Source organism: Triticum aestivum, chromosome 5D (genome assembly GCF_018294505.1).
Source record: "Triticum aestivum cultivar Chinese Spring chromosome 5D, IWGSC CS RefSeq v2.1, whole genome shotgun sequence".
Taxonomy (NCBI): domain Eukaryota; kingdom Viridiplantae; phylum Streptophyta; class Magnoliopsida; order Poales; family Poaceae; genus Triticum; species Triticum aestivum.
The window spans coordinates 337,411,054-337,436,776 of record NC_057808.1 but is presented as its reverse complement, the minus strand read 5'-3'; the positions used below and the strand labels follow the sequence as shown (position 1 = coordinate 337,436,776).

The 25,723-nt window shown below is 46.5% G+C and overlaps 2 protein-coding genes across 2 annotated transcripts; both read left to right on the top strand.

The window, feature by feature from the left end:
* The first annotated feature begins 1,938 nt into the window (after nucleotides 1–1,938).
* Nucleotides 1,939–8,742, top strand: LOC123121581 (glutamate receptor 2.8). Its single transcript, XM_044541601.1, has 3 exons — nucleotides 1,939–2,276; nucleotides 2,383–3,686; nucleotides 7,282–8,742. Exons 1-3 carry the CDS (start codon nucleotides 2,015–2,017, stop codon nucleotides 8,563–8,565), a joined length of 2,850 nt encoding a protein of 949 aa, XP_044397536.1. The 5' UTR covers nucleotides 1,939–2,014; the 3' UTR covers nucleotides 8,566–8,742.
* Nucleotides 8,743–17,882: 9,140 nt separating this feature from the next.
* LOC123120581 (glutamate receptor 2.9-like) lies at nucleotides 17,883–24,250 on the top strand. Its single transcript, XM_044540586.1, has 4 exons — nucleotides 17,883–18,180; nucleotides 20,062–21,347; nucleotides 22,024–22,731; nucleotides 23,418–24,250. The coding sequence occupies exons 1-4, from the start codon at nucleotides 17,883–17,885 to the stop codon at nucleotides 24,009–24,011; spliced, it is 2,886 nt and encodes a 961-aa protein (XP_044396521.1). The 3' UTR covers nucleotides 24,012–24,250.
* Nucleotides 24,251–25,723: the final 1,473 nt, after the last annotated feature.

Here is a 25,723-nt window from a genome sequence, read left to right as displayed (position 1 = left end):
GAGTGTTGTGCTTTTAATGGGCTGGCCTATGTGACCATGTGTATAGGCACTAAAAAGTTCAACCGGCGCTTAAGGCACCGTGTAGGAGCTCTCTGCACCTCAGCTAGCGATTTCAAGGAAAAATCAGGAAACGTCTAATCAGTGAGTACTTAGTCCTCGGAAGGGTCACTTGGGATGGGTTGGGAGCGCGTCACTTGGTGTGTGCTTAGTTGGTGCCATGTGTTGCGCTCTAGGCACTTCCTCTCGATATTTTTTTATTTTTCTATACTTCTTCAACTTTTATATGTTTTTTTTCAGTTTCTTCGGCTTTTCGGCTTCCCCCCGGCTTTTCTTAGGTTTTGGACCCTTTAAAAAAATGCATTTTCCCCCTTTAGTGAGAGGTGTGGATTTACTTCTCGTCCAGGCACGAATTTTCTTTCGCGAGAGGCACCGCCGTGCCTCTCGGAAAAGGGAAAAACATGTTATCTTTTTCTTCCGTGAGAGGCATGACCGTGCCTCCCGAAAAAGGAAAAAAAAACCTCTCGCGAGCCTCCGTGCCTCTCGTGAAAGAAAAAAAAGACATTTTATTTTTTTCCTACCACGAGAGGCACGGATTTACTTCTCGTGAATGCACGAATTTGCTTCCGCGAGGCACAGCGTGCCTCTGTGAAAATGAAAAAAAAACACATTTTTTTCTTTCGCGAGAGGCATGGATTTACTCCTCGTGGTGGCACGGATTTAGTTTTCATGGAGGCACGGGTTTGCTTATCCAAGAGGCATGACCGTGCCTCTCGCAAAAGAAAAAACGCGTTTTCTTCTTTTCCTTTCGTGGGAGGAACACATTTATTTCTCGTGGAGGCACATATTTGCTTCCGCGCAAGCCACGGTTGTGCCTCACAGAAAGGGAAAAAACGTGCTCCCATTTCGATTTTTTCATGAAAAATAGTTCGTCGAAACTTATCAACATGGGATCTAGTTTTGAAGATCTCGAGCGAGGAATCCAATGGTAAAAAGGTTCGAGATATGAACACGCGGTTTGAGAGATAAAATGTTTTGAATAAATTAATGTACGAAAAAGGAAAACTCCTCGATAGCGACAAGTGGCGCATATACAATGTGACACTTGTCACAACCCGGGAAGGTGGGAGTGACCTTTGCAAAGAGTACTTTTTTATGGGAAGGCCTCATAGCTATTTTAAAATTCTCAAATCGAATCAATTAAGAACCAGTTCAAATTCATATAGCTTTATTAAAACTCAAACAATGATTACATCGTCCGCTGAAAATTTAGCAATAAAAACCGAAGGTGCATCCACCATTCGTATGCCCCCACTCAGCTAGCTCATGAGCAATAACATTAGACTCTCTATTACAATGCTCAACGTAACCTCCCCGAACTCTCTCAATAACTCCCTACAATCATCTAAAACTGGAGCCCATCGTAGCCCTATTAGCAACATCTTCGACCCTTCTCTAGTTCAGGTCCTATTAGGGCATGTATAATGCATAGCTCAGGGTGATGTCCCGTATGCCATGTAGGATCGGATGCCAGAAAAAGTAGTTTCGGATGAGAAAGTGGGATCCTTTGCGGGAGACAGGTGTTTGAAGAGAAAAAAGTGTGATTCGGTGTAAAAAGTTGAAAAAGTTAGAGTGAAAAGTAGAGGTACATATGTAGTAGTCTTTATTTTCTATTCTTTGATGAGGCCCACTAGTGATACCTTGCATTGCAGAGAAAAAAATCTATATAAATGTCTCAAACTATTTTTTCTTGAAAGGCATATGCATATATATCCATATGCCACAATTGTACATGCCAAAAGCGTGTTGACGACCACTTCGAAGTTTCTGTCCACCCGACCCAATTGCCCAAGTTGCACGCGCGCAAATCAGCATCCGATCCAACCAAAAACAAACAAAGCTCTCTACACATGTGGTGACTATACAAAGCTGCCACGCAGCGCAGGGCGTCCGTCTTCGCGGACTGCAAACAAACTGCTCCCTCGACGCAGCAGTTGACTCTCCTGATCTCTCTGCCATGGCTGGGCACACCCACGCTCGCTTCCTCCTGGCATGCCTCGCCGCCTCGATCCTGTTGACGTCGCAGGCGCAGCCGGCCACGCCGACGGAGGTCAAGGTGGGGTTCATCGTCGACGCCGGCTCGCCAGTCGGCAAGATCGCCACGACCACAATCCCCATGGCCCTGGAAGACTTCTACGCCGCCTACCCCAACTCCCCCGTTCGGGTTCGGATCCTGCCGCACGACTCCGGCGGAGACGTCGTCGCCGCCGCGTCCGCCGGTATGGACCGACGGCCCTTCTGATCCTCTCCATGCGCGCACCAGAGCGTCTCCACGGTCGTTGTTTTGACAGCCCTTCTGTTCTTGCCTTTGCTACGTGCGTGCAGCGTTGCAGCTGATGACGGTCCAGGGAGCGCGCGCCATCCTCGGCCCGCAGTCGTCCGTCGAGTCGGCCTTCGTCGCCGACCTCGCCACGCAGGCGCAGCTCCCCGTCGTGTCCTTCTCGGCCACGAGCCCGTCGGTGTCGCCTGCCACGGCGGCGTTCTTCGCCCGCGCCGCGCTGAGCGACGCGTCGCAGGCCGACGCCATCGCCGCGCTCGCCACGCACTTCGGGTGGCGCCGCGTCGTGCCCATCTACCAGGACGACGACTACGGCGCCGCCTTCGTGCCCTTCCTCGTCGACGCCCTCACCGCCGAGCGCACCGAGGTCCCCTACCGCTGCGCGCTCCCGGCCGCGGCGTTGCACGACGCCATCGCCGCGGCGCTGCTACGCATGGAGTCCGAGCAGACGCGGGTCTTCGTGCTGCACACGCGCCCCGAGCTCGCAAAGAAAGTGTTCGCCGCCGCCGTGGACACCGGCATGATGGCCGAAGGCTACGTGTGGATCATCACCGACGGGCTCACGGGCCTCCTCGGCTCTGTCGACCCGCCGCAGGGGGTCATCGGGCTGACGCCGTACGTACCAGACACGACGCGGCTGCGCGGCGTCAAGAAACGATGGGCGCACCGGTACATGCGCGACCACCGGGACGCCGAGCCGGCGCAAGCCGTGATGGGCTGCTACGCTCTGTGGGCGTACGACGCCGCATGGGCCGTCGCGTTCGCAGCAGAGCGACTCAGCTCCGGCGACTTATCGTCGCCACCTGGGCTCGTAGGCGGCAAGGGCGGCCCGACCGACATCGCCGGGCTCGGCAAGTCAACATCAGGCCTCAACTTCCTCCGAGCTATCAACAGCACGAAATTCGATGGCCTGGGCGGCAAGTTCGAGCTCGTGAACGGCGAGCTCGCCGTGCCGGCGTTCCAGGTGGTGAACATCATGGACAACGGAAGAGAGAGGGGCATCGGGTTCTGGACGCTCCTGCACGGGCTGAGCCGGCACGGTTCGAACGAGTCGAGAGGCGAGCTCGGGCCGGTGATCTGGCCGGGAGATTCGACGGTCCGGCCAACGGGGTGGGTGCAGCCGACGAGCGCGCGGAAGCTGCGGGTGGCGGTGCCGGGGAACGTGTCGGACAGCTACAAGCCGATCGTGCAGCTGGAGGTGGATCCGGCGACGAACCAGACGACGGCCAGCGGGTTCGTGATCGAGGTGTTCGAGGCGGCGGTGCGGCTGCTGCCCTACGCCCTGCCGTTCGAGTACGTGAAGGCGGCGTCCATGCCCTACGACGACCTTGTCCAAGCGGTTGGCAATGGGGTAAGTAGCACTCCTTAATCTAACCTGCTTTCATGATGCTGTAACTTATCATTACATACTTGTTAAGTCATGCACTATGATCCCAAAGATATCACTCCAATTAACCACCATTTTCTACCCTGACGTGATGATATGCAAGTTACACGTTACATAAAATTAAACTAGGATCAGTACTCTATGCTGGATCAAACAAACGTATATCATACACTGATATATATACTAGTACTCCCTCCGGTCCTTTTTACTCTGCATATAAGAATTTTCTGAAGTCAAACTTCATAAAATTTTACCATATTTATATGAAAAAATATCAACATCTATAATGCTAAAGTTATTCGATATGAAAATTTAAGTCAAGATGCATCTAAAGATAATGATGTCACGTTGTGAATGTTCGTATTTTCTTCTATAAAGTGGGTCAAACTTTGCGAGGTTTGACTTCAGACAAATCTTATATGCGAACTAAAAAGGACCCAAAGGGGTACTAATAAGTGTCAAGATATTAGCAAGGGTCAACTTGATAACAAGAGTAGTACTATTCTTTTTGTGAGAGAAAAATAGGTGTGTGGGCCAGCATAGACTAGACTACACACCATGCAGTACATGTGTGGTTGGGACGAGAGTTTTTGGACATACCTTGTTCAAGTTTCTTTGACGAATATTTTGACTTGAATAATATTCCTAGCCATTAAGCCAGTTGACCGGGTTTTTTTTTTGCGGAGTTAGGCCAGTTGACCATTGAATGCTAGTGTACCATTGTTGTCAAGGTTTCATGTTCCCTTTGAAAACGTCAGTGTTATCAATTTGTTGGTTAACATCCATATCCATGGACCGGAGACATGTCAATCTATATACTTCCTCCATTTTAGAATATAAAGTGTATTGATGTTCATGCAAGTCAAACTTGCGTCTTACATTATGAGGGAGTATAAAATAAAGTATTGATATTTCTAATATAAAATCATAAATTATGAAAATACTTTTGGTGATGGATCTAATGTACAAATTTGATATTGTAGATATTGATATTTTTTTTAAAAAACTTGATCCAAACATTCACATGTTTGACTTTAAAAAAAACCAGATATACCTTTTGAAACTGAGGGAGTATAAGCCAAACAAGTAATAGACTGTCGTTCCTCTTACGTATGTGGATTCATTACATATTTTATTATTTTCTATCTTACTACTCCCTCTGATTCAAAATAAGGGTCGTAGTTTTGAACTAAGATTAGTTCAACCTTAGTTTAAAATTACAACATTTATTATGAATCGGAGAGAATAGTATTTATTAGATACCTACACGGTAAAAAATGTGTTCATGCATTCATTAGATAAATATTGTTTGTATATATACTTTTTTGCACATAAAATGGGAATATTGCAAAAATAAAGGTCTATGATGATGGTGTTTTTTTAACATTGCAACACGTATTAGGAAAACTAATGCACGCTAGAGCATTTATTACCAGTGGCTCATGATCTAGTGCATGAAACCTAAACAACCTTTCACCCTTGTTAACTCGTACTCCCTCTATATCAAACTATAAGATGTTTGTTGATACAAATGGAGTATCAAAAAAGGTCTTATATTTTGATACAAGTGGAAATTTGGTATGCAAGTTGTTGCTAAAGGGCGTTCTTTTTTTATAGAGTACCATTTTAATTACCAATCAGTTATTAGAGAATGATAAAAAGCCACTCTCTCACAAGGCCCCTAGAAAAAAAAACATATCGGCAATAGTTTAAACTTTTCAATTTGCATAGTTTTAAATGGTCTGATGACGGCTTTGTGATTTACGAGGTGGAGAAAATCTAGATTTGGTGGCTAGCATTCCCTTAAATTTTGTAGTACTATCTGTGCAATTTGGAACCTAGCGAGGCATGATGTGTGCCCTGCCAACGTGAGCCCACTATGTCACGGTTGACGACATCACGCCCCACGTACTGAACGTTCCACATGGTCTCAAGGCTGGGATCTGCATCGGGCAAAAATTGACAAGTTTCACCTCAGGTCAAAAGTATTTCATAAATTAAATTGTTTTTAGAAATATTTCACACAACCGACTATTTTGTGCAGCACTCGATAGCAAGACGCTGACTTTACTGTGCAGCGCCTATCACTCACGCGCTACACATGTGCAGCGCCCGACAGAAAGGCGCTACACTACAGTGTGTAGCGTTTGTCTGTAAAGCGCTGAACAGTAGAGTCAACGTCTTGCTGTCGGACACTGCATATAAGGGTTAGTTGGGTGAAATACTCTAAAAACAATTTAATTTGTGAAATACTTTCACGCTGATGTCAAATTTGTCCATTTTACCTCTGCACTGCACGCAGCGCGCTTACTGGAATCTTCGGTCGTGTGCCGACGAGCTCGTCGTACGTATAGCGTAGAGTAGGTGGCCCTGTCTGCTTGTTTCGGGAATCGAATCGTGCTCGGGTGATCTCGTCTGGCGGTAAGCGATTAAGCAACCGATGATGATTATATTATACTGCTTAAAATTAGCAACAACTGGTTGCAGTTTTGTATAGTAGCAGTAGGCGAGCTAGTAGCACGAGAGATCCTTGTCATCCTACTAGGCCACCAGGACTGTATCGGACCCTGCTTGGCTGGTCCGGGTATCATTTATCGTAGAAAAAGTCGTGCGCGTGTGAAACATGTGTGCACTCTTTTCCCTTTGTTTTTGGTTGGATTTGGAGGAGGTGACACGCCAAAGACCGCTACCGTCGCCGAAAACGATGGGCGACCACGCCGAAGATGCATTGGATAACTATATAAAATAAGAAAATGAGATCTAGCACTATAGAAGAAGCTTACAGATCGCGTAAATTCACTTTCGACGTGAGTCGAACACCGGTCTGCAAGGATGCGCCACTATCACCTTGCCATTGGGCTGCTGCCCAGTTCTCAAGATGCATGGATAACTTATATCGACTGCATTGCTGGTCGTATTGATCATACACTCATATCGGTCGCTGTTTTTATAGGCTAAACAAATGACTTGGATACTGGATATTTTATTATGAACTGCATACTATAACATTATCAATTATCAAAGATATACTTGTTGAATAAGAGGCCTTGCAGATTATGTGTAGACCCATCAATTTTCCCATTACATGCTGAAGATTTCTTTCCAAAACTTCAGCACTCAAAACATTTTATCAACGGTTGCCAAAAAAGTCTTTTAGATTTGTTTGAATTTGCTTTTATTTGGACCCCAACAATTATATATTCTGACTACTCTAGTTATCGAGTCAAATTAACAGCTACTCCCTCTGTCCCGTATGTAATATAAGAGCGTTTTTGACACTACTGTAGTGTCAAAAACACTCTTATATTATGAGATGGAGGGAGTAATTCTTTCGAACGCACAATTGAGCAAACAATCTTACTGATTGATGACTTGAATTCACTTACAAGTGGTCAAAGAGTTTTTGTCGAGCAAGCTATCAAGCTATAATTGTTGAAGAAGAGGCCTTGCCGATTATGTATAAACCTATCAGTTTTCACATTACATACCGAAGGATTTCTTTCCATTGAGCAAATTTTGGATAAATTAATCAACCTTGTCGTTCCTCCATTTTCTGCAGACGTTCGACGCGGCGGTGGCGGACATCACCATGACGGCGAGCCGGTCGAACCACGTGGACTTCACGCTGCCTTACGCAGGGACGGCCATCGCCATGTTGGTGCGGGTGCGCGACCAACGGAGCAACAAGCGAACATGGGTCTTCCTCAAGCCGCTCCGCTACGACCTCTGGCTCGTCAGCGCCGCCTTTTTCCTCTTCACCGGCTTCGTGGTCTGGGCCATCGAGCACCGCGGCAACCGCGAGTTCCGCGGGCCGGCCTCCTACCAGGTCGGCACGCTCCTCTACTTCGGCTTCTCCACCCTCGTCTTCGCCCACAGGGAGACGCTCAAGAGCAACCTCTCCAGGTTCGTGGTGCTCGTCTGGGTCTTCGTGGTGCTCATCCTGCAGTCCAGCTACACGGCGAGCCTCACGTCCATGCTCACGGTGCCGCAGCTGGAGCCGGCCGTGGCCGACTACGGCGAGCTGCAGCGGGGCACGGAGATGGTCGGGGTCATGAACAACTCCTTCGTGCTCAGGGCCATGACGGCGTCCGGGTTCCCGCAGGGAAGGCTCGTGCGGTACCCGAACTCGCAGACCATCCATGAGTGCCTGCTCAACGGCAGCATTGGCGCCGTCGTAAACGAGACGCCCTACCTCAGGATCTTCCTCAAGACCTACCGCGACAACTTCACCATGACGGGACCGCTCAACAAGACCGGCGGGTTCGGGTTCGCGTTCCCCAAGGGGTCGCCGTACGTGACGGACCTGTCGCAGGCCATCCTAAAGCTCACCGAAAGCGATGAGATGAACATGATCGAGCGCAAGTGGTTCGGCGACCCCAACGACGATGGTGCCACGCAGGACGGCGGGCCGTTCACGTCCAACAGCCTCAGCTTCAGCAGCTTCTGGGGCCTGTTCCTTATCACCGGCGCCACCTCACTCCTCTGCTGCGTCGTCCACCTCGCCACCTTTGTCGCGGCCAACCGACGGGAGCTCCCGCCGCACTTGTCCTGGAAGGACTGGCTCTCGAGTTTGTTCAAGCTCTTCGACGACAAGGACCCCTCGTCGCACACATTCAGGGTCAAGGACGACGGCGGCGCCGTGTCTGTCCGGAACGACGCGGTTGCCTCCCCTCCTATTGCGCACAGCGAGCTTGGCAGCCCGCTCAGCGCGCCCTACACGAGCGAGTGGTCGGGGACGGCAAGCCCGGCGACCGGTGAGATCGAGCTGGCCGCCGGTGGACAGGAGAGGCATGAGGTGGCTCCCAACCCTGACGGCTGTGGAGAGAATGGCAGAGGCCAGTAGCTGATCAACTGCCGTTCGATCTTCGACTTATTTCTCTTGCAGCGAACCAATGATTACTGATTGTTCCCAGGGAATTGCGATGGTGATGAGTAGATTGATTGTGTGAGCAGTGGTTGAATAATTAGGCATTTTCCTGTTTAGTTTAATCCAGAAAAATAATGGATAAAACATGAATAGCAATATATTGATGAAACTAGAAACTAGCAACAATTCGTTGAGACTAGTCATACAACCAAAATCATAAGCAAAATGCATCATATCCATGTCAATTGCTATTAGCAATAAACCAAATGCTAGCCCTAACAGTGAGGATAAGATGGCATACGGCGCAGTAGCAGAAGGCGCAGATGTCCCGATCGTCATGTCGCTGAAGAGGTCCTTGACATCGGGGAAGAAGTCGTCGTTGGGGAACTCGTCGTCAGTGATGTCGCCGTTTGCAGCCACGATGAACAAGACTTCAGCAGTCGCGTAAGGACGCTCCCCAAAAACCTGATCGCTCCTCTCCCGTACCGGATCACAAGAGGCGGGGTTTCGGAGGCCTGCTGTCTCACTCTCCGGTGCACGTCAGGAAGCGAGATGGGAAAGAGGTAGACGGTGCAATGCTCTGGAACAATGCGAGGAGTTGTGTCTCGTTGGAAAGAGGAGCGACCTCTTATAGGAGCAACGAGATGAAACTGAAATGGACGCACTAATTCTCATTAAAGAGAGGAGAAACATACGCACTAAAAATCCTATTAAGTGGTCAGTTTCGTCTCCCATTAGTAAGCAAATCATTTCAAGTTTTTGCATGACAAAGTATGCTAGCACGCACGGTATGAAGAAACCAATGTACTAATGAAGAAATGAAACCGAAACCAAAATATTGATGCCATCAATGAGGAGATGAATGTCATCATTCACCACCATTCGGTTTCATTTTTCACTAGCGCAAATATTTTAACTTCTTTCTTGTCATGCATGAACGTGCCACATGGGCCTATGGGATTTTCCTAGAAACTATTGGATATAACATATGGTTTAAATCCCAATAATTCTAACAATCTCCCACCAGATCCCAGAGGCACATCAAGTTTGCCTATGGTTCCAAAACATTGTTTATATACCGGTGTTTCGGTGAAGACTGTTAAATTGAATTTCCACCTAGAACTCCACGCTACACTCGTTCACAACTTGAACAGTGGACTACGCCTTGAACTGCAAGTTTTGTGCAAACAAGTTTCACGTAAAAGCCTTGACCGATACTAGACCGCTGAAAACTTTCCCGCGGGTAGGAGCATATGCGTCATACTCCGGGGCCTCTTCATGAGTTTATTAGAGAACACCCAACTCTCACAGACCGCGACGTTTAACAGTCTAACTCATATAGGTGTGTTCTTTCTAGATGTTCTGTAGGACAACATCTTTGCCTACCCAAGCCATTCAAAACACATTAAGATAAATATCAGCCTACCATACAGATTAGGAGAGAATTGCATCATAACGGAGTGGATTTTTGTCAAATAAATATTCTCCTCTCAGTTATCCAATAGTTTGTCTCGCCAATTCTAATTCACGGGATCTCCGATCACAAAGAATGGGTTACCACCATGAACAACTTATGTAGTGGGTCTCAATCCCATCTCCTTCGATGCATTGTCTATCACATTTCGTGATAACCCTTTGTGAAGGGATCTGCTAGATTCTTCGATGTGTTTATATAGTTCAACGCTATAACTCCGGAGTTTCTCATGAACCTGACAGATTTCAGTCTCCTTCTCACATGTCTTGATGACTTCTTATTAACCTTAGAACTGTTTACCTTGACGATCACTGTTTGATTATCACAGTTCATTAGAATAGCTGGTATTGGTTTTTCAACCACCGGAAAGTCCATCAAAAGTTCTCGAAGCCATTCTGCTTCAACTGTTGCCGTGTCTAATGCTGTGAGTTCTGCTTCCATTGTTGACCTTGTTAAGATGGTCTGTTTGCAAGACTTCCAGGAAACAGCAACACCACCAAGTGTAAACACATAACCACTTGTCGTTTTAAGGTCATCAGCATCAGATATCCAATTTGCATCACTATAACCTTCAAGTACTCTTGGATACCCGGTATAGTGAAGCCCATAACTCGCAGTACCTTTCAGATAGCGCATTATTCTCTCAAGTGCATGCCAATGAACATCTCCCGGGTTTGAAACAAATCGGCTTAGTTTACTCACAGAAAACGAGATGTCAGGCCTCGTAGCACTAGCTAAATACATAAGCGAGCCAATGATTTGAGAATATCTCAATTGATCCTTTGTTTCTCCCTCGTTCTTCCGAATTAAAACACTCGGATCATAAGGTGTCGGAGAAGGTTTGCAATCTGAATATCCAAAGCGATCTAGAATCTTCTCCACATAGTGAGCCTGCAAGAGAGTGATCCCACCATCACCACCTCTTAAAAGCTTGATGTTCAAGATAACATCAGCTACTCCAAGGTCTTTCATCTCAAAGTTTTGATTCAGAAAATCTTTCACTTCCTGAATGACCTTGAGATTTGTTCCAAATATAAGTATGTCATCAACATACAAACATAATATAACTCCTTCGCCCCCACCATGGCGATAGTACACACACTTGTCGGCTTCGTTTGCAACAAAGCCCATAGATGTCAAAGTTCTTTCGAACTTCTCGTGCCACTGCTTAGGTGCTTGTCTCAAACCATACAAAGATTTCAACAATTTACACACTTTTCCTTCCTGACCATCTACTACAAAACCATCGGGTTGTTCCATGTAAATTTCCTCCTCCAACTCTTCATTTAGGAAAGCTGTCTTAACGTCCATTTGATGAACGAGAAGATTGTGTGAGGCGGCCAATGAGAGTAGTACTCGAATGGTGGTCAATCTGGCCACAGGCGCATAAGTATCAAAGAAATCTTCACCTTCTTTTGGGTATAGCCCTTGGCAACAAGTCGTGCCTTGTACTTTTCAATTGTACCATCGGGCCTAAGCTTTTTCTTAAACACCCACTTACACCCTACAGGTTTACACCCATAAGGACGATCAGTGATCTCCCATGTCCCATTAGCCATGATAGAATCCATCTCAGTACGCACAGCTTCTTTCCAGTAATCAGCATCATAAGATGCATAAGCTTCTGAAATAGAAGTGGGAGTATCATTCACGAGGTACACAATGAAATCTTCACCAAATGACTTTGTGGTCCTTTGTCTCTTGCTCCTTCTAGGAGCTTCATTGTCATCCTCCTCAGGAATATCTGTGTGTTTCTTCTCGGAATGTTCCAATGGAACAGTAGGCCAGGAGTTGTCTGTGACCTCTGACTAGATGAGCTAGGCATATCCTTCATATGAAAAATATCCTCAAAGAAAGTCGCATCATTCGACTCCATGATGGTACCAACATTCATGTCAAGTACCTCAGATTTCACCACTAGAAATCTATAGCCAATGCTATGGAAAGCATAAGCCAGGAAAACACAATCAACTGTTTTTGGCCCAAGCTTACGCTTCTTGGTAATTGGTACATTGACTTTCGCCAAACAACCCCAAGTTCGTAAGTAGGAAAGTTTAAGCCTTTTCCTTTCCCATTCTTCAAACGGGGTAATCTCTTTATTCTTCGTAGGAACTCTATTTAGGACATGACTTGCAGTCATCAAAGCCTCCCCCCCACCATTCCCGGGAAAGTCTCGCTGTATCTAACATGGCGTTAACCAAATCAGTTAGAGTTCGGTTCTTTCGTTCGGCAACCCCGTTTGACTGGGGAGAGTAGGGAGGCGTCCTCTCATGTATTATACCATGTTCCTCACAAAATAAATTGAGCTCATTGGAAAAATACTCTCCACCGCGATCCGACCTAAGCCTTTTGATCTTTCGATCGAGTTGATTCTCTGCTTCGGCTTTGTAGATTTTAAAGTAGTGCAAAGCCTCATCTTTTGTTTTCAACAAATATATCATGCAATATCTAGTAGATTCATCGATTAGAGTCATGAAATATCTTTTTCCACCTTTTGTCAACACACCATTCATCTCACAAAGATCTGAATGTATGAGTTCAAGTGGTGCCAAATTCCTCGCCTCAACAGTCGCATGAGACTTGCGAGGTTGCTTTGCTTGCACACAGATTTGCACTTAGAACCTTTGACAATTGTAAATTTGGGATTAAACTCAAATTTGCTAGCCGCGTCATGACACCAAAGTTAATATGACAAAGTCGTGAATGCCAAACATTTGATTCGGTTTCACTGCAAACATGATTAATAACTTTAGTGCAAAAGTCTGACAAAGATAAGCGGAACAAGCCTCCGCTCTCATAGCCCTTCCCAACAAATTGTCCACACTTAGATACTACAACCTTATTGGACTCAAATACCAATTTATAACCATCTCGACACAAACAAGAACCGCTGACAAGATTTTTATTTATAGCAGGGACATGCTGCACGTTCTTCAGTCGCACGATCTTTCCCGAAGTAAACTTCAGATCGACCGTACCAACACCATGAACAGAAGCATGTGTCCCGTTTCCCATCAGCACGGGTGTAGTTCTTGCGACTTGATAAGAAGAAAACATGTTTATGTCATAACACACATGTACATTGGCACCGGTGTCAATCCACCAATCTGGAGAATGACATACTGAAAGGATGGTAGGAAATTTACCATACCCGACATCTTTCATGTCAACATCGCCAATAACAGCATTAGCGGTCTTGCTATTGTTCTCATTCTGACGCATGTCCCAGCGGTCCTTGCAGGATGAAGCCCAATGTTCTTCACTGCCACATACATGGCACTTTCCTTTCTTCTTATAAGTATCCTTCTTCTTCTTGAAGTTGACAGGTTGTGGGGCTTTGTACTTGCCATCAAATTTTCCTTTGCCCGCATAGTTTTTGTTCTTGGGTTTGTGGGTTTGGAAATTTCTCTTTTGTACCAAATTGGCACTGGAATTCCCCTCATGGAAACGAGCACGTGTGTCTTTTGTCCTCGCCTTCTCCTCTACATCAAGAGTGCCAATTAGATTGACAACAGTAAACTCTTGCCTCTTATGCTTCAGAGAGGTAGCAAAATTCCTCCATGAAGGAGGAAGCTTGGCAATGATGCCTCCGGCAATGAATTTGTCTGGTAACACACAATTGAGATGCTCAAGTTCTTTAGTGAGCGACTGAATCTCATGAGCCTGCTCAACAACGGAGCGGTCATCAGTCATCTTGTAGTCATGGTACTGTTCCATGATATACAACTCACTTCCTGCGTCCGCGACTCCAAACTTGGCATCGAGTGCATCCCACATATCTTTACTGACCATGATGGTCATGAATGGATCGACAATCTTGTCGCCAAGAACACTCAAGACAGCACCTCTAAAGAGGGTGTCTATAACCTGGAAAGCTTGCTCCTGCTCAGTAGTCAGCTCTCCCTCTGGCTTGCCTTTAGAGGCGTGAAAACAGTTCATGGTGGTAAGCCAAAGAACTGCCCTCGCACGCCACCTCTTATAGTTCACGCCCTCAAATGGTGCGGGCTTGAGAGTTGCAAAAGCAATAGGAGAAAATTGCCTACACATATCAGGTTTTTGGATTGTTGAATAATTAGGCATTTTCCCGTTTAGTTTAATCCAGAAAAATAATGGATAAAATATGAATAGCAATATATCGATGAAACTAGAAACTAGCAACAATTCGTTGAGACTAGTCATACAATCAAAATCATAAGCAAAATGCATCATATCCATGTCAATTGCTATTAGCAATAAACCAAATGCTAGCCCTAACAGTGAGGATAAGATGGCATACGGCGCAGTAGCAGAAGGTGCAGATGTCCCGATCGTCATGTCGCTGAAGAGGTCCTTGACGTCGGGGAAGAAGTCGTCGTTGGGGAACTCGTCGTCAGTGATGTCGCCGTTTGCAGCCACGATGAACAAGACTCCAGCAGTCGCGTAAGGACGCTCTCCAAAAACCTGATCGCCCCTCTCCCGTACCGGATCACAAGAGGCGGGGTTTCGGAGGCCTGCTGTCTCACTCTCCGGTGCACGCCAGGAAGCGAGATGGGAAAGAGGTAGACGGTGCAATGCTCTGGAACAATGCGAAGAGTTGTGTCTCGTTGGAAAGAGGAGCGACCTCTTATAGGAGCAACGAGATGAAACTGAAATGGACGCACTAATTCTCATTAAGGAGAGGAGAAACAGACGCACTGAAAATCCTATTAAGTGGTCAGTTTCGTCTCCCATTAGTAGGCAAATCGTTTCAAGTTCTTGCATGACAAAATATGCTAGCACGCACGGTATGAAGAAACCAATATACTAATGAAGAAATGAAACCGAAACCAAAATATTGATGCCATCAATGAGGAGATGAATCTCATCATTCACCACCATTCGGTTTCATTTTCCACTAGCGCAAATATTTTAACTTCTTTCTTGTCATACATGAACGTGCCACATGGGCCTATGGGATTTTCCTAGAAACTATTGGATATAACATATGGTTTAAATCACAATAATTCTAACAATGAGCACCTGGTGTACATCGTAGACAAGCGCAATTGTAAATTGTAAAACCGCTAGGAAAAAAGGTTATATATGTTGATACATTAATTAGTCTATGTTTTAGGATTATCTCCATCTCTAACTCCATTATCTATTGTATTAATACAAATGCTCCGAGATAGCTGTAATTCCTTGGGATAAAATAGGAAGAGGGATTGAGCCTGACCCGCTCCCTCCCGCTAGGCTCCCGCTAGGGTTTCCGCCGCCGCCCTAGCCTCCTCTCGCCGCCGCCGGCCCTCCTCCTCCCCAGCGCATCCCACCCTCCTCTCCCGTTCCCGCCCTGCGCCGCCTCCCCGGGAGGTGGCCGGGCCGGCGCGCCCCTCCCCTTTCTCTCGGCCCCCTCCTCCGGTGGTTCTCCCCTGCCGCCGCCGGCGGGTGCCCCCGGCGCTGGCCCGGGTGGTGCCGGCGGCGGCGGGCCCTTATGTCCCTGCGCGCTCGTCTCCTTCCCGGGGCAGGTGATGGCGGCGGTGCTGCTCGGCTAGGCGGCGGCCCGACGACGGTCGCCGGCGGTGGGCGCGGTGGCGGTGCTGCCCTTGGCGTCAGGGCGGCGTGGTGACGTGCGGTGGCCGGCGGTGCGCCTCCGGCCCAGATCTGGGCCCTCCCGGCCCCATCTGGGTCCTAGCGGGCCGGTTCCCCGGCGTGGCCTCGTTGTCTGCGGCGCGGTGTGGAGGAGGAGCGGCTCGGATGTGGGGCGGCGGCGCCGACGGTGTGCCGGCAGCAGCGCGAGGGCGGGAGCTTTACGGGCCCACGAGGGCTCGGCCGGGCCTGCTGTGCTCCTACTATTGCGTCCGGCGGCTACCGTTGCTGACGGTGGAGGTGGGGCCCTCCCGCTTGCCGACGGTGCTGATGCCCTAGTCCCGGCTCTGATTCTTCGCCGTGCTGTCCTCACTTCGCGGTGCCGTGGTGAGACGGCGTGGGGCTTCATGACCGCGTTGGCGCAAGGTGGTGGTTGGTTTGGTGGCAGGCTCCGGAGCTCCCGAGGTGCGGGTTGGGATCGGGGGAAACCCCTGTCGGTTTGGCCGACACCGGCTCGGTGGCGCCTGTGGGTGCCACCTGACCTTCCGGGAGGGCGTCGGGGGCTACCCTTCCTCTCGCCTCGTCGTGTACCGGGGGAAACCCTTGGCAGCAGCGTCGTCATCGTCGTGATCCTTTTTGGAGGTGTTGATAGGTGCCGGCGCTTCAGAGTCTTGGAGCCTAGTGGAAGATGCCGGTGGGCGCAACGATCGCGAAGCTTCTTCGATCTTGTTGATCCGCCGTTGTCGGCATTTGTTTCTTTTGCTCTTTCTCTATCTTTTCTTTTGGGCGTGACTATGCTGCTTCCGCCCCAGCACCTATCCCTTTATGGTTTGGTTGGTTGCTTTGTATAAAAAGCGGGGGAGACCCTTTTTCGGTAAAATAGGAAGAAGAAAGATGTATCGTAGTACATTTTTGTTTACCGTATAATTGATGAGTTTGTTGGTCTACTAGTTTTCATACCTTCTGACTGTATGTATAGCAATATGAAAGGAGATATGCCACCAGGTTCATGCTCTAGTTTTTTTTTTCCAATCTGGCTCTCCTCGTCGCCATGTTGCAATGTTGCAGTTGTTGTATATGTATATTGTTGTTGTTGCGGATTATTTCGTTATGTGATATCAATGCTTCACCACATGGCGTGCATGATTCGACGTGTTTATTGTGTGAAAATGGCGCCTTAGGATTGTCATTATGCAAAGACTAACGAAGTATACTAGATCTGCATATTGCCGATCCCGACAAAGAGTAGGACGTGGGACACGTGACCACATCGGACAAAAAGTAGACGAGACTCGGATCCTTTTGCTACGTAAAAGTAATCCAACTATTAATGAAAGTCAGTTTTCCTCTTTTCTATTTAATGCACATGATTGGATGACCGCTCTACTATCCGCTCTCGGCGAACACATCCAAACGTCCACGGGCATTTGGTGTCGTCCGAAGACAGAACCGCGTCGGAGTAGCTTGTGCGCATGACTGACTGTTCGTGGACCGGAACCAGAGTGAGAAAATCAATGTGCCACTGGCAATTGCCCGCGTGATAGCTAGAGACATATGCCTCCCTTGCTCTGAAGTTCTCTACCAGTAGACATTAATTAGCCGTCGTTCTCGACCTAGCTTGTTTCTTTCATGAAGATTCTCCAACGAGCTTGCTTTGGCTTGTTGCCATGACTTTCATTTAGCACGTTAGTATTACAAAGATCTCTCGAGTTCTCACTAGCAGATTGCTGCTGCGGAAAACTCCAGTTGCAGGAACAGTGCGGCAGCCTGCGGAAAACGGCTAGCCACGGCAATTTGGAGGGAGACCGACCTAGACCACCAGTGTGGTCAACAACTTTGACCCCGCACCGTCCGCACGTCGCTGCACCCTGGAAGGCTGGAAATGCCATGGATTGTTTCAGTTAACCGTACGTAGCAGAAGCAGCCACGCGTGCCATGTCTACTGATCAGCTAAGTCACGATCGACATGTATACCGGGAATTCCATGGCTGGCGCCAAGTAATTCTAGTAGTCGTGTCATTAAATCTATCACGTAAACACACACAATCAGCTGAGTGTGAGCTGAGAGAGAGAGAGAGAGAGAGAGAGAGAGAGAGAGAGAGAGAGAGAGAGAGAGAGAGAGAGAGAGAGAGAGAGAGAGAGAGAGAGAGAGAGAGAGAGAGAGAGAGAGAGAGAGAGATGTGTAGCTGGTCAATGAAATGAACTGGCTAGCTGGCGTACAACCACAACTAGAACCACAGACTCATCGCTTCACGTACCAAAGCATCAGGCAACCATGGCAGCTGTGACGCTTCTCCGGGTGGCCACGGGGGCCCTCCTCGCTCTAGTGCTTCTGTTCGGCGCTTCCGGTGTCGCGGCGCGGCGGGGTGGCGTGGTTCCTCGGCGGCGGCGTCAGGTGGTGGACGTGGGTGTGATCTTGGACAGGTCGACATGGGTGGGAAACATCAGCTGGACGTGCATCCAGCTGGCTTTCGAGGACTTCTACGCCGACGCTAGGCACGCCGGCTACCGCACCAGGCTGAAGCTCCACCTCCGGGACACCGGGCTCGGCGCCGTCGAGGCCGCGTCCGCAGGTACGTGCCCGCTGCTGCGCTGCACAGCCTCCCCGTTCAAACTGAGCAGGCACTAATTTTTTTTTTTGAGACAGTCTGCGAGGCCCTTTATTAATTGTGATCAATGTTTACATCCACAAAAGAAAGATTACCGGGGTTGCCTAACCAAACATGGCGGCCAACCCCCAACTTTAAAACATGCCTCGCTAGCCTATGAGTCTCGAAATTCGAGCTCCTAAACTCATGAACAAAACTACAAGCCTCAAAAGAAGAACTGTGCTCTATTATTTCATATAGAATTGCTCCGTAACTTGCCGGGTTTCTATGCTTGATATCATCCACCACTACCTTGCAGTCCGATGCCACATGTAATCTCCACAAGTTTAGATCCTCGGCGAGGGCAAGAGCCTCACGGATTGCTAAAGCTTCAAGCATGGGAGGGTCGTGAACCCATTTGAAAACAATAGCCGAGGCTCCCTGAAAAACACCATTATGATCTCGACAGTTAGCTACCGCTACTCCTCGTCCTCTGTTTTGCGGTACTGCTGCATCAGCGTTTATCTTGAAAAACAAAGCCGGAGGTTTGATCCATTGGCGCGTTCGAGCCAAAGATCGCCCCGGATCTTCTCTCCGTGGTTCTTCGATGACTTTCAAATCTGCCATATAAGCTTGAATGAACTGGTTAGTGGCTTGTGGACTCTGAAAAACATCCTCATAAATCGCCTTCCGCCGCACTCGCCACACCGCCCACAAAGTCACCACCATGAGTACAAAGTCCTCCTGCGGCAGCTTTTCATGCAACGTAAAAAGCCAGTTTCTTGCGTTGTGATCAGTGTTAATGCTCATCTGCTCCACTAGACCCTCATCAGACAAAGCCCATATGCATCTTGACATTGTGCAATCTAAGAGTGCGTGTCTCCAGGAGTCATCCCGCCCACATAAAGTACATACCTTTGTTGTCGACATGTTTCTGTGGTGAAGGAGATCCATCGAGGGAATCGACTGCCGTGCCAAACGCTATAGAAAAACCCTAGCTTCGATGGTACTTTAATATGCCATAGATCAGTCCATGCTTTACTATTGGCTTCCATGGAAGAGGCCCCCGAAGTTTCTTCCAACCAATTCACCCGGTGCTCCCTCGTGTTCATCACCATTCTATAAGCTGATCTGACACTAAACTGAGCAGGCACTAATTGCTATTGGAAAGACGGGCACATGGGCCGAACGATCTTCTGAAAAAACATGGGCCTAATCTTTTGGGTGGGCCGATCATGGGCCTTGATTAACTTAAGACCAACCTTCCGTATATAGTTTGTCCCATGGCCCATCAGTGCGACACGGCGAGTCCATGGCATCCGGCAGGGGTGGCGCCGTCGCCCTTTTCTACTTCTTTTCACTTCCCATGTCGCCGGCGGCCGGCGCTGCCCTGCTAGGCGCGCCCTCGGCTCCTTACTTGCTTGTTTCGACACCGTCGCGCCGCCCCCCAAGGTATAGATAGAAGGTATCCCCTGCTTCCCCGTCCCCCAGCTCGTCGAGCCAAGTAATTTCGGAAGTCTCCCCGTCCACCCATGGCAGGGGAGACATCAGTAGAGGAACTGAAGTATATGAGTTGAAAACCTATAGCTATTCTCAAAAGTTGTTATTTATATCTGTTTATTATGCGAGGGAAAATATACTGTTATCAGCTGTTATTTTTGTTAGGGTGAAACCGACCTCGTGTATCCCGAACCTTTTGTATTGCAGATTTTACACCAATTTAATCATATATTAGTGAATGGTATAGAGCCACCCAAAAGCTTAGGTGCTGCTATGTACTGTACCTATGCATGTTTTCCTTGCATTTGTTTGATAGTGACCCTTAATTTGCTGTAAAATATATGTTTTAAATTAGTATCATTGCAGGTATTGATCTACTGAAAAATGTCCGTGTGCAAGCGATCGTTGGGCCGCAGACGTCAACTCAGGCTAAATTTCTTGCGGAGCTTGGGAACAAATCATCGGTTCCAATCATTTCATTCTCTGCAAATAGCCCGTCGCCATCTGGACAAACTCCATACTTCATCCGGACGCCTTGGAACGACTCCTCTCAAGCAGAAGCTATTGCCGCACTTGTTCAGAAACACAGTTGGAGGGAAGTCATCCCTGTCTTTGAGGATGACGATTCTAATACCAGGTTCATTCCTGATCTTGTTGGCGCCCTCAGACAAGTCGACACTCATGTTTCATACAGATGCAAGATCCATCCTTCAGCTACAGAGGCTGATCTAAAGAGTACTATCTCCAGCTTAAAAGAGAATTGGACAAGTGTATTTGTTGTGCGTATGTCTCATACTTTAGCCCGTAACTTTTTCAAGCTTGCTAAAGATGAAGGGATGATGGACCGGGGCTTTGTCTGGATTACCACATATGGCTTGACAGATATCTTTGATGTGGTTGGTTCGCCAGCACTTGATGTGATGCAAGGAGTTCTTGGGTTGAAACCTTATGTTCAAGATACAGTGGAACTTCATAAACTTAGTCAGAGATGGCGTAAGAAATACCAGTTGGAAAATCCTGGAATTTCAGCAAGTATTCCCTCAGTGTATGGTCTCTATGCTTATGATACCATATGGGCATTAGCATTAGCAGCAGAGAAGGCTGGATATGTGAATTCAGACTTTGGGCCATCTGTAACAAACAATGGGTCCACTGACTTTGACAGAATTGATACTTCAAAGGCTGCTGAAAAATTGCGAGGCTCACTCTTGGACGTCACGTTCATGGGTATGAGCGGGAACTTCTGTATTGCAGACATGCAGTTAGTATCAGTCAATTACACGATAATCAACATTATCGGTCAAAAGAGAAAAGTAGTCGGTTATTGGACTCCAGGATCTGGCATCTCTGGCAGTCTAAATGTGAAGGCTGATCTTGGCACCATCAGATGGCCAGGAGATAATGAAAATGTGCCTAGAGGTTGGCTATTGCCAATGAATAAAACTCTCCAAATAGGCGTACCTGTCAAACCTGGGTTTGACGAATTTGTAAAATTTGAAAATGGTAAACCCAAGGGGTTCTGCATAGATGTGTTTGAGGCAGTAATTAATGCATTATCCTACGATGTACCCCTTCACTATAAGCCGTTTGCAGACAAGAAAGGAAATAGTAAAGGAACTTATGACGATCTTGTCTACAGTGTTTATCGTAAGGTATGCATGGACTTCTTTTTGTTCCATTTTTCTCCTTTTTATGATCTCTCCTACCCCAGAGGAGATATATTTGGAGCTAAAACTGGCAAAAATGAAATAAATTCGTGAGATGATCAGAATGGCCTATCCACACTAGGATTTCAGTGTTTTTCTTCTCAAATACTTAAGTATACAAAGAGTAGAGTGTAATTATCTAATTGACCATTGGTCATTAGTATGGTGATGTATAAAATCATATATCTGCACTCGTTCATGAAAGTTTTCTTTATTGTTGCTTGTTTAACCCGTGCACACACAAGGAAAAAAATAGTCTACATTGACAAATTGTACGGTTCCTTTCCTTTTCCAGATTGTATTACATTTTTTGTACAATTTACCATTCATGAGAATTTTCGAGATTTTGTCAGACTCTTCTTCTAGGTGATTATGCTTAATTGCTTGCATTTTGTCTTATCTGCATTATTTTAGTGGTGTATCAATATGAATACGCCCAAGTTGAGGGTTGTCTCCCAGTTATTAGTTTAATTAACAATTAAGTACTTTGCATATGTAACCCGCAAAAAAAAAGTACTTTGCATATGTTGTACTCTTGTAAAGCCCTGTAAGGTTAAGGGGAACTATAGCCTTTTAAAGTCATTGGAAGTAGCTCAACTCACTTTATATGTGTTGCTGGCAGGAATATGATGTGGTGGTAGGTGATATAACAATCTTGGCCAACCGTTCTCGATATGTGGATTTCACTCTTCCTTACACAGAGTCAGGGGTGCGCATGCTGGTTCCAGTTCGGGACCAGAGGCAGAAGACTGCATGGACATTCCTAAATCCTTTGAAAGCCGACCTATGGTTAGGAGCTGGGGCCTTCTTTGTCTTCACTGGTTTTGTAGTCTGGTGTATTGAGCATAGAACAAATAAAGATTTCAGAGGGCCCCCGGGCAGTCAAATTGGGTTGGTCTTCTACTTCTCCTTCTCAACACTCGTGTTTGCTCATAGGGAGAGGATACTGAACAACTTATCAAGAATTGCAGTAGTTGTTTGGCTTTTCGTAGTGCTGATATTGCAGCAAAGTTATACTGCAAGTTTAAGCTCAATTCTCACAGTGGAACAACTTAAGCCAACAGTCACCAATTTAGAAGAAGTTATCAGGAACGGGAGCTATGTCGGCTACCTCAATGATTCTTTCTTGCCTGTTCTTTTGAAAAGGTTGAAAATTGATGAATCAAAGATGATTCCCTTAGACTCTCCTGAGCAATACAATGAAGCCTTAACATCTGGAAGAGTTGCAGTCATTATTGATGAGATACCATACCTTAAGGTGTTCCTTAAACAATATTGCCAGAACTACACTATGGTTGGACCAACCTACAAGCTCGATGGATTTGGTTATGTGAGTACCAGTTTCCTATTTTTGTATAGTAGCACATTTCTTGCATTCTAAATCCTAGATGCTGAATCAATTTCCGCTGCTATTTTGCTGTAGGATCATGCTAGTAGCTCAAATTTGTATATATTTATAGGCCATCAGACTATCTCCAGACGAAACATTATTAGAGTGAACTGTTGGTTAAAATTATAGTTTTAGCCAATCTTTGAATTGCACTTTAAAATTCCTGATTTGTCACATGTGAACAAGCCAACCAAGGACGAACTTAAGATTAGATATTTTCATTGTCAAGAACCTAAAAATGCTTGATCATGTTCTGTGGAAAGTGGTGCTATATTATTTGTTTCCAATTGGGAAATAGAATGCTTGTTTGCTTCTTGAAGTGTTGAATGACATGATAAATCTACTTAATAAGGTCTTCATTTAGTTTGCTTTAACTTTCTGTTTGTATTACACTAAGCAGTATCAAGTATATTGAGTTTAATTTCAGTAAGATCATTTGCCACTCTTGAGAGCGAGAATTATGATCAATCACCTTACCAAGGGCTTGCGTGAATGAGCAATATAACTGCCTCGCTTTATTTTGGGCTGGTGGAAATTGATAATTTAATAACTGGCTCAGCACTATGCCTGGCATGTATACCACCAGTGAAGCCTTTTCTGATCCTCATTGTGTGCTAACTCTGCAGGCATTCCCTCGAGGCTCTCCACTCACACCTGATATTTCGAGGGGAATACTGAAACTCGCATCAGACGACAGAATGGTTAATATGCAAAAAGAATTGTACGGCGCTACATCATGCCTCGACAAAGATGGCTCCCAAACTTCAAGCAGCCTTACATTGCTCAGCTTTCAGGGGTTGTTCATCATCACAGGAACATCTTCAGTGCTGGCATTAATCATGCACGCTGTCATAACCATTTACAACAACCGACATGAATTCAGCAGTGACGGCAGTCAGAGTTCATGGCCCAGATGGCCTGCCATTCTCTCTAAGCTCTTCCATGAGGGCGATAATCCATCTAATACTCCAATTAAAAATGAGCCTGCAATAGAAAATGTTGATGGTGCAACGGAGAGCCCACTAAACATAACTAATCACATTTTCGAGCACCTCACAAACATGGATTCAGGAAGCCCACCAGAAGGAGAAGGAACGCCAGGTAGGGAACTTTCAGTTCAGGGCACGGAACCATTGTCATTTGCATACATGCATTCTGAGAGGGGGCATAATGGAGCAGCTTCTTTGTCTCGGAATGGGAGCTCAATCCGCAGGAGATAGATAAGCATGGAATGACATACGTGGTGAGCGTGTAATTACTGATAACTGTAATTTAGGTATTCATTTAGCCCTCTGTATGTTTACAGTTTCTCTCTTTTGGAACACATAGCTTGATGTGCATTGCCACATTGGAAATTAATGGTAGTTGTGAGGAGCAACTGGTTCAGATGCTTGTGGTTTCAATAAAAAGATTAGCCTGCATATTGATTTTCCACGAGCTGTTTGTCTTGTAAGGTGCCACCTGATGCTATTTTCCAGGAGCTGTTACATACTATATATGGAACGCAAAATATGTACTCCACATGCAAAGTATACATAAATATGCAACATGCACTGTTTTTACTTGTATACTCCTAAACTTTTTCTAGCTTTCTGGCACTCTTGCCGCTTGCTTTTCATGAAGTAAAATCGAACAACTTTCTTGAACTTGTTCTAGCATTCTCGAGATCGAAGCCTTTTACTTCTCGCCGGATATCACCGTGCGCCATCAGCAGAACAACTTCAAGGTGACCTTGTATACAGCTCCACAGATTACTCTTGCTTAACATGTTTTGCCGAGTACATTTTGCATCATTGTGTTGATTCCAAAAATAAAAAATCCGAGAAATATTACACAGTATAGGCCTATCTCACTTTGCAATGTGTTATACAATATTTGCTCTAAGGTTCTAGCTAATAGACAGAGGGAGATTCTGGACGAGATCATTTTGGAGGAGCAAAGCGCGTTTGTGCCGGGCAGATTGATCACGGACAACGTAATCACGGCATACGAATGCATTCACTCAATGAAACGGAAAGAAAGGAAAGATAGGGTGGTGTGTTGTGAAGATGGATATGATGAAAGCATACGATTGCGTGGAATGGGCCTATTTGCAGGGGATCATGCAGAGACTGGGCTTTGCAGAGGAGTGGGTATTGTTGATCATGCAATGTGTATCCTCCGTTAGTTTTCAAGTGAAGGTGAATGGCTGAAAGTGCAACTATCCCTGGGTGGTTTTGATAATTACTAACAACATATAGCTCATTGAACTAATGCTATTTCAAGATAAATATTTCAGGAAAGTTCAATGATTGGCATGGCATGGATTAGGAATGTGGACCCCTCAAAATGCTAAGGACAAAAGATTGGCTCAAGCTCTAAAGCTCAAGACTCTATATTTTCATTTTAGTGATCCAAGATCACATTGAGTCCATAGGAAAAGCCAATACTATTAAAAGGGGATGAGGTGTTGCTTAATGGGTTTCTTGCTCAAAATGCATAGTGATATGCTCCAAAGCCCTCAACCACTTTCTCATATCCACATTTGTCTCAAACCAAAAGTCAAACTCGGCCCCACCGAAACCCTCTATCCGGCGCCACCGAGTTCTCTTGACATAGCCATTGCCACAAACCCTAGTCACTTCGGTCTCACCGATAGGGATCTCGGTCTCACCGAGATGGGATTGCAAACTCTCTGTTTCCCTTCGTAACATTTCGGTCCAATCGAGATGAGCGATCGGTCCCACCGAGTTCGCAATGCAAACTCTCTGTTTCCCCTTCGTAACGTTTCGGTCCAACCGAAATGAGCGAATCGGTCCCACCGAGTTTGCCTGACCAACTCTCTGGTTATCTTATTACCAAAATCGGTCCCACCGAGTTTGTGTAATCGGTCTCGCCAAGATTACGTTATGCCCTAACCCTAATGAAATCGGTCCCACCGAGTTGACATGTC

Bases quoted from the DNA above. Each gene is read 5' to 3' on its own strand.
- LOC123121581 (XM_044541601.1), top strand. From the start codon at position 2,015: ATGGCTGGGCACACCCACGCTCGCTTCCTCCTGGCATGCCTCGCCGCC. The intron at 2,277-2,382 runs GTATGGACCGAC...ACGTGCGTGCAG, and splicing joins CGTCGCCGCCGCGTCCGCCG to CGTTGCAGCTGATGACGGTC. The intron at 3,687-7,281 runs GTAAGTAGCACT...CATTTTCTGCAG, and splicing joins TCCAAGCGGTTGGCAATGGG to ACGTTCGACGCGGCGGTGGC.
- LOC123120581 (XM_044540586.1), top strand. From the start codon at position 17,883: ATGGCAGCTGTGACGCTTCTCCGGGTGGCCACGGGGGCCCTCCTCGCT. The intron at 21,348-22,023 runs GTATGCATGGAC...TGTTGCTGGCAG, and splicing joins TCTACAGTGTTTATCGTAAG to GAATATGATGTGGTGGTAGG. The intron at 22,732-23,417 runs GTGAGTACCAGT...CTAACTCTGCAG, and splicing joins AGCTCGATGGATTTGGTTAT to GCATTCCCTCGAGGCTCTCC.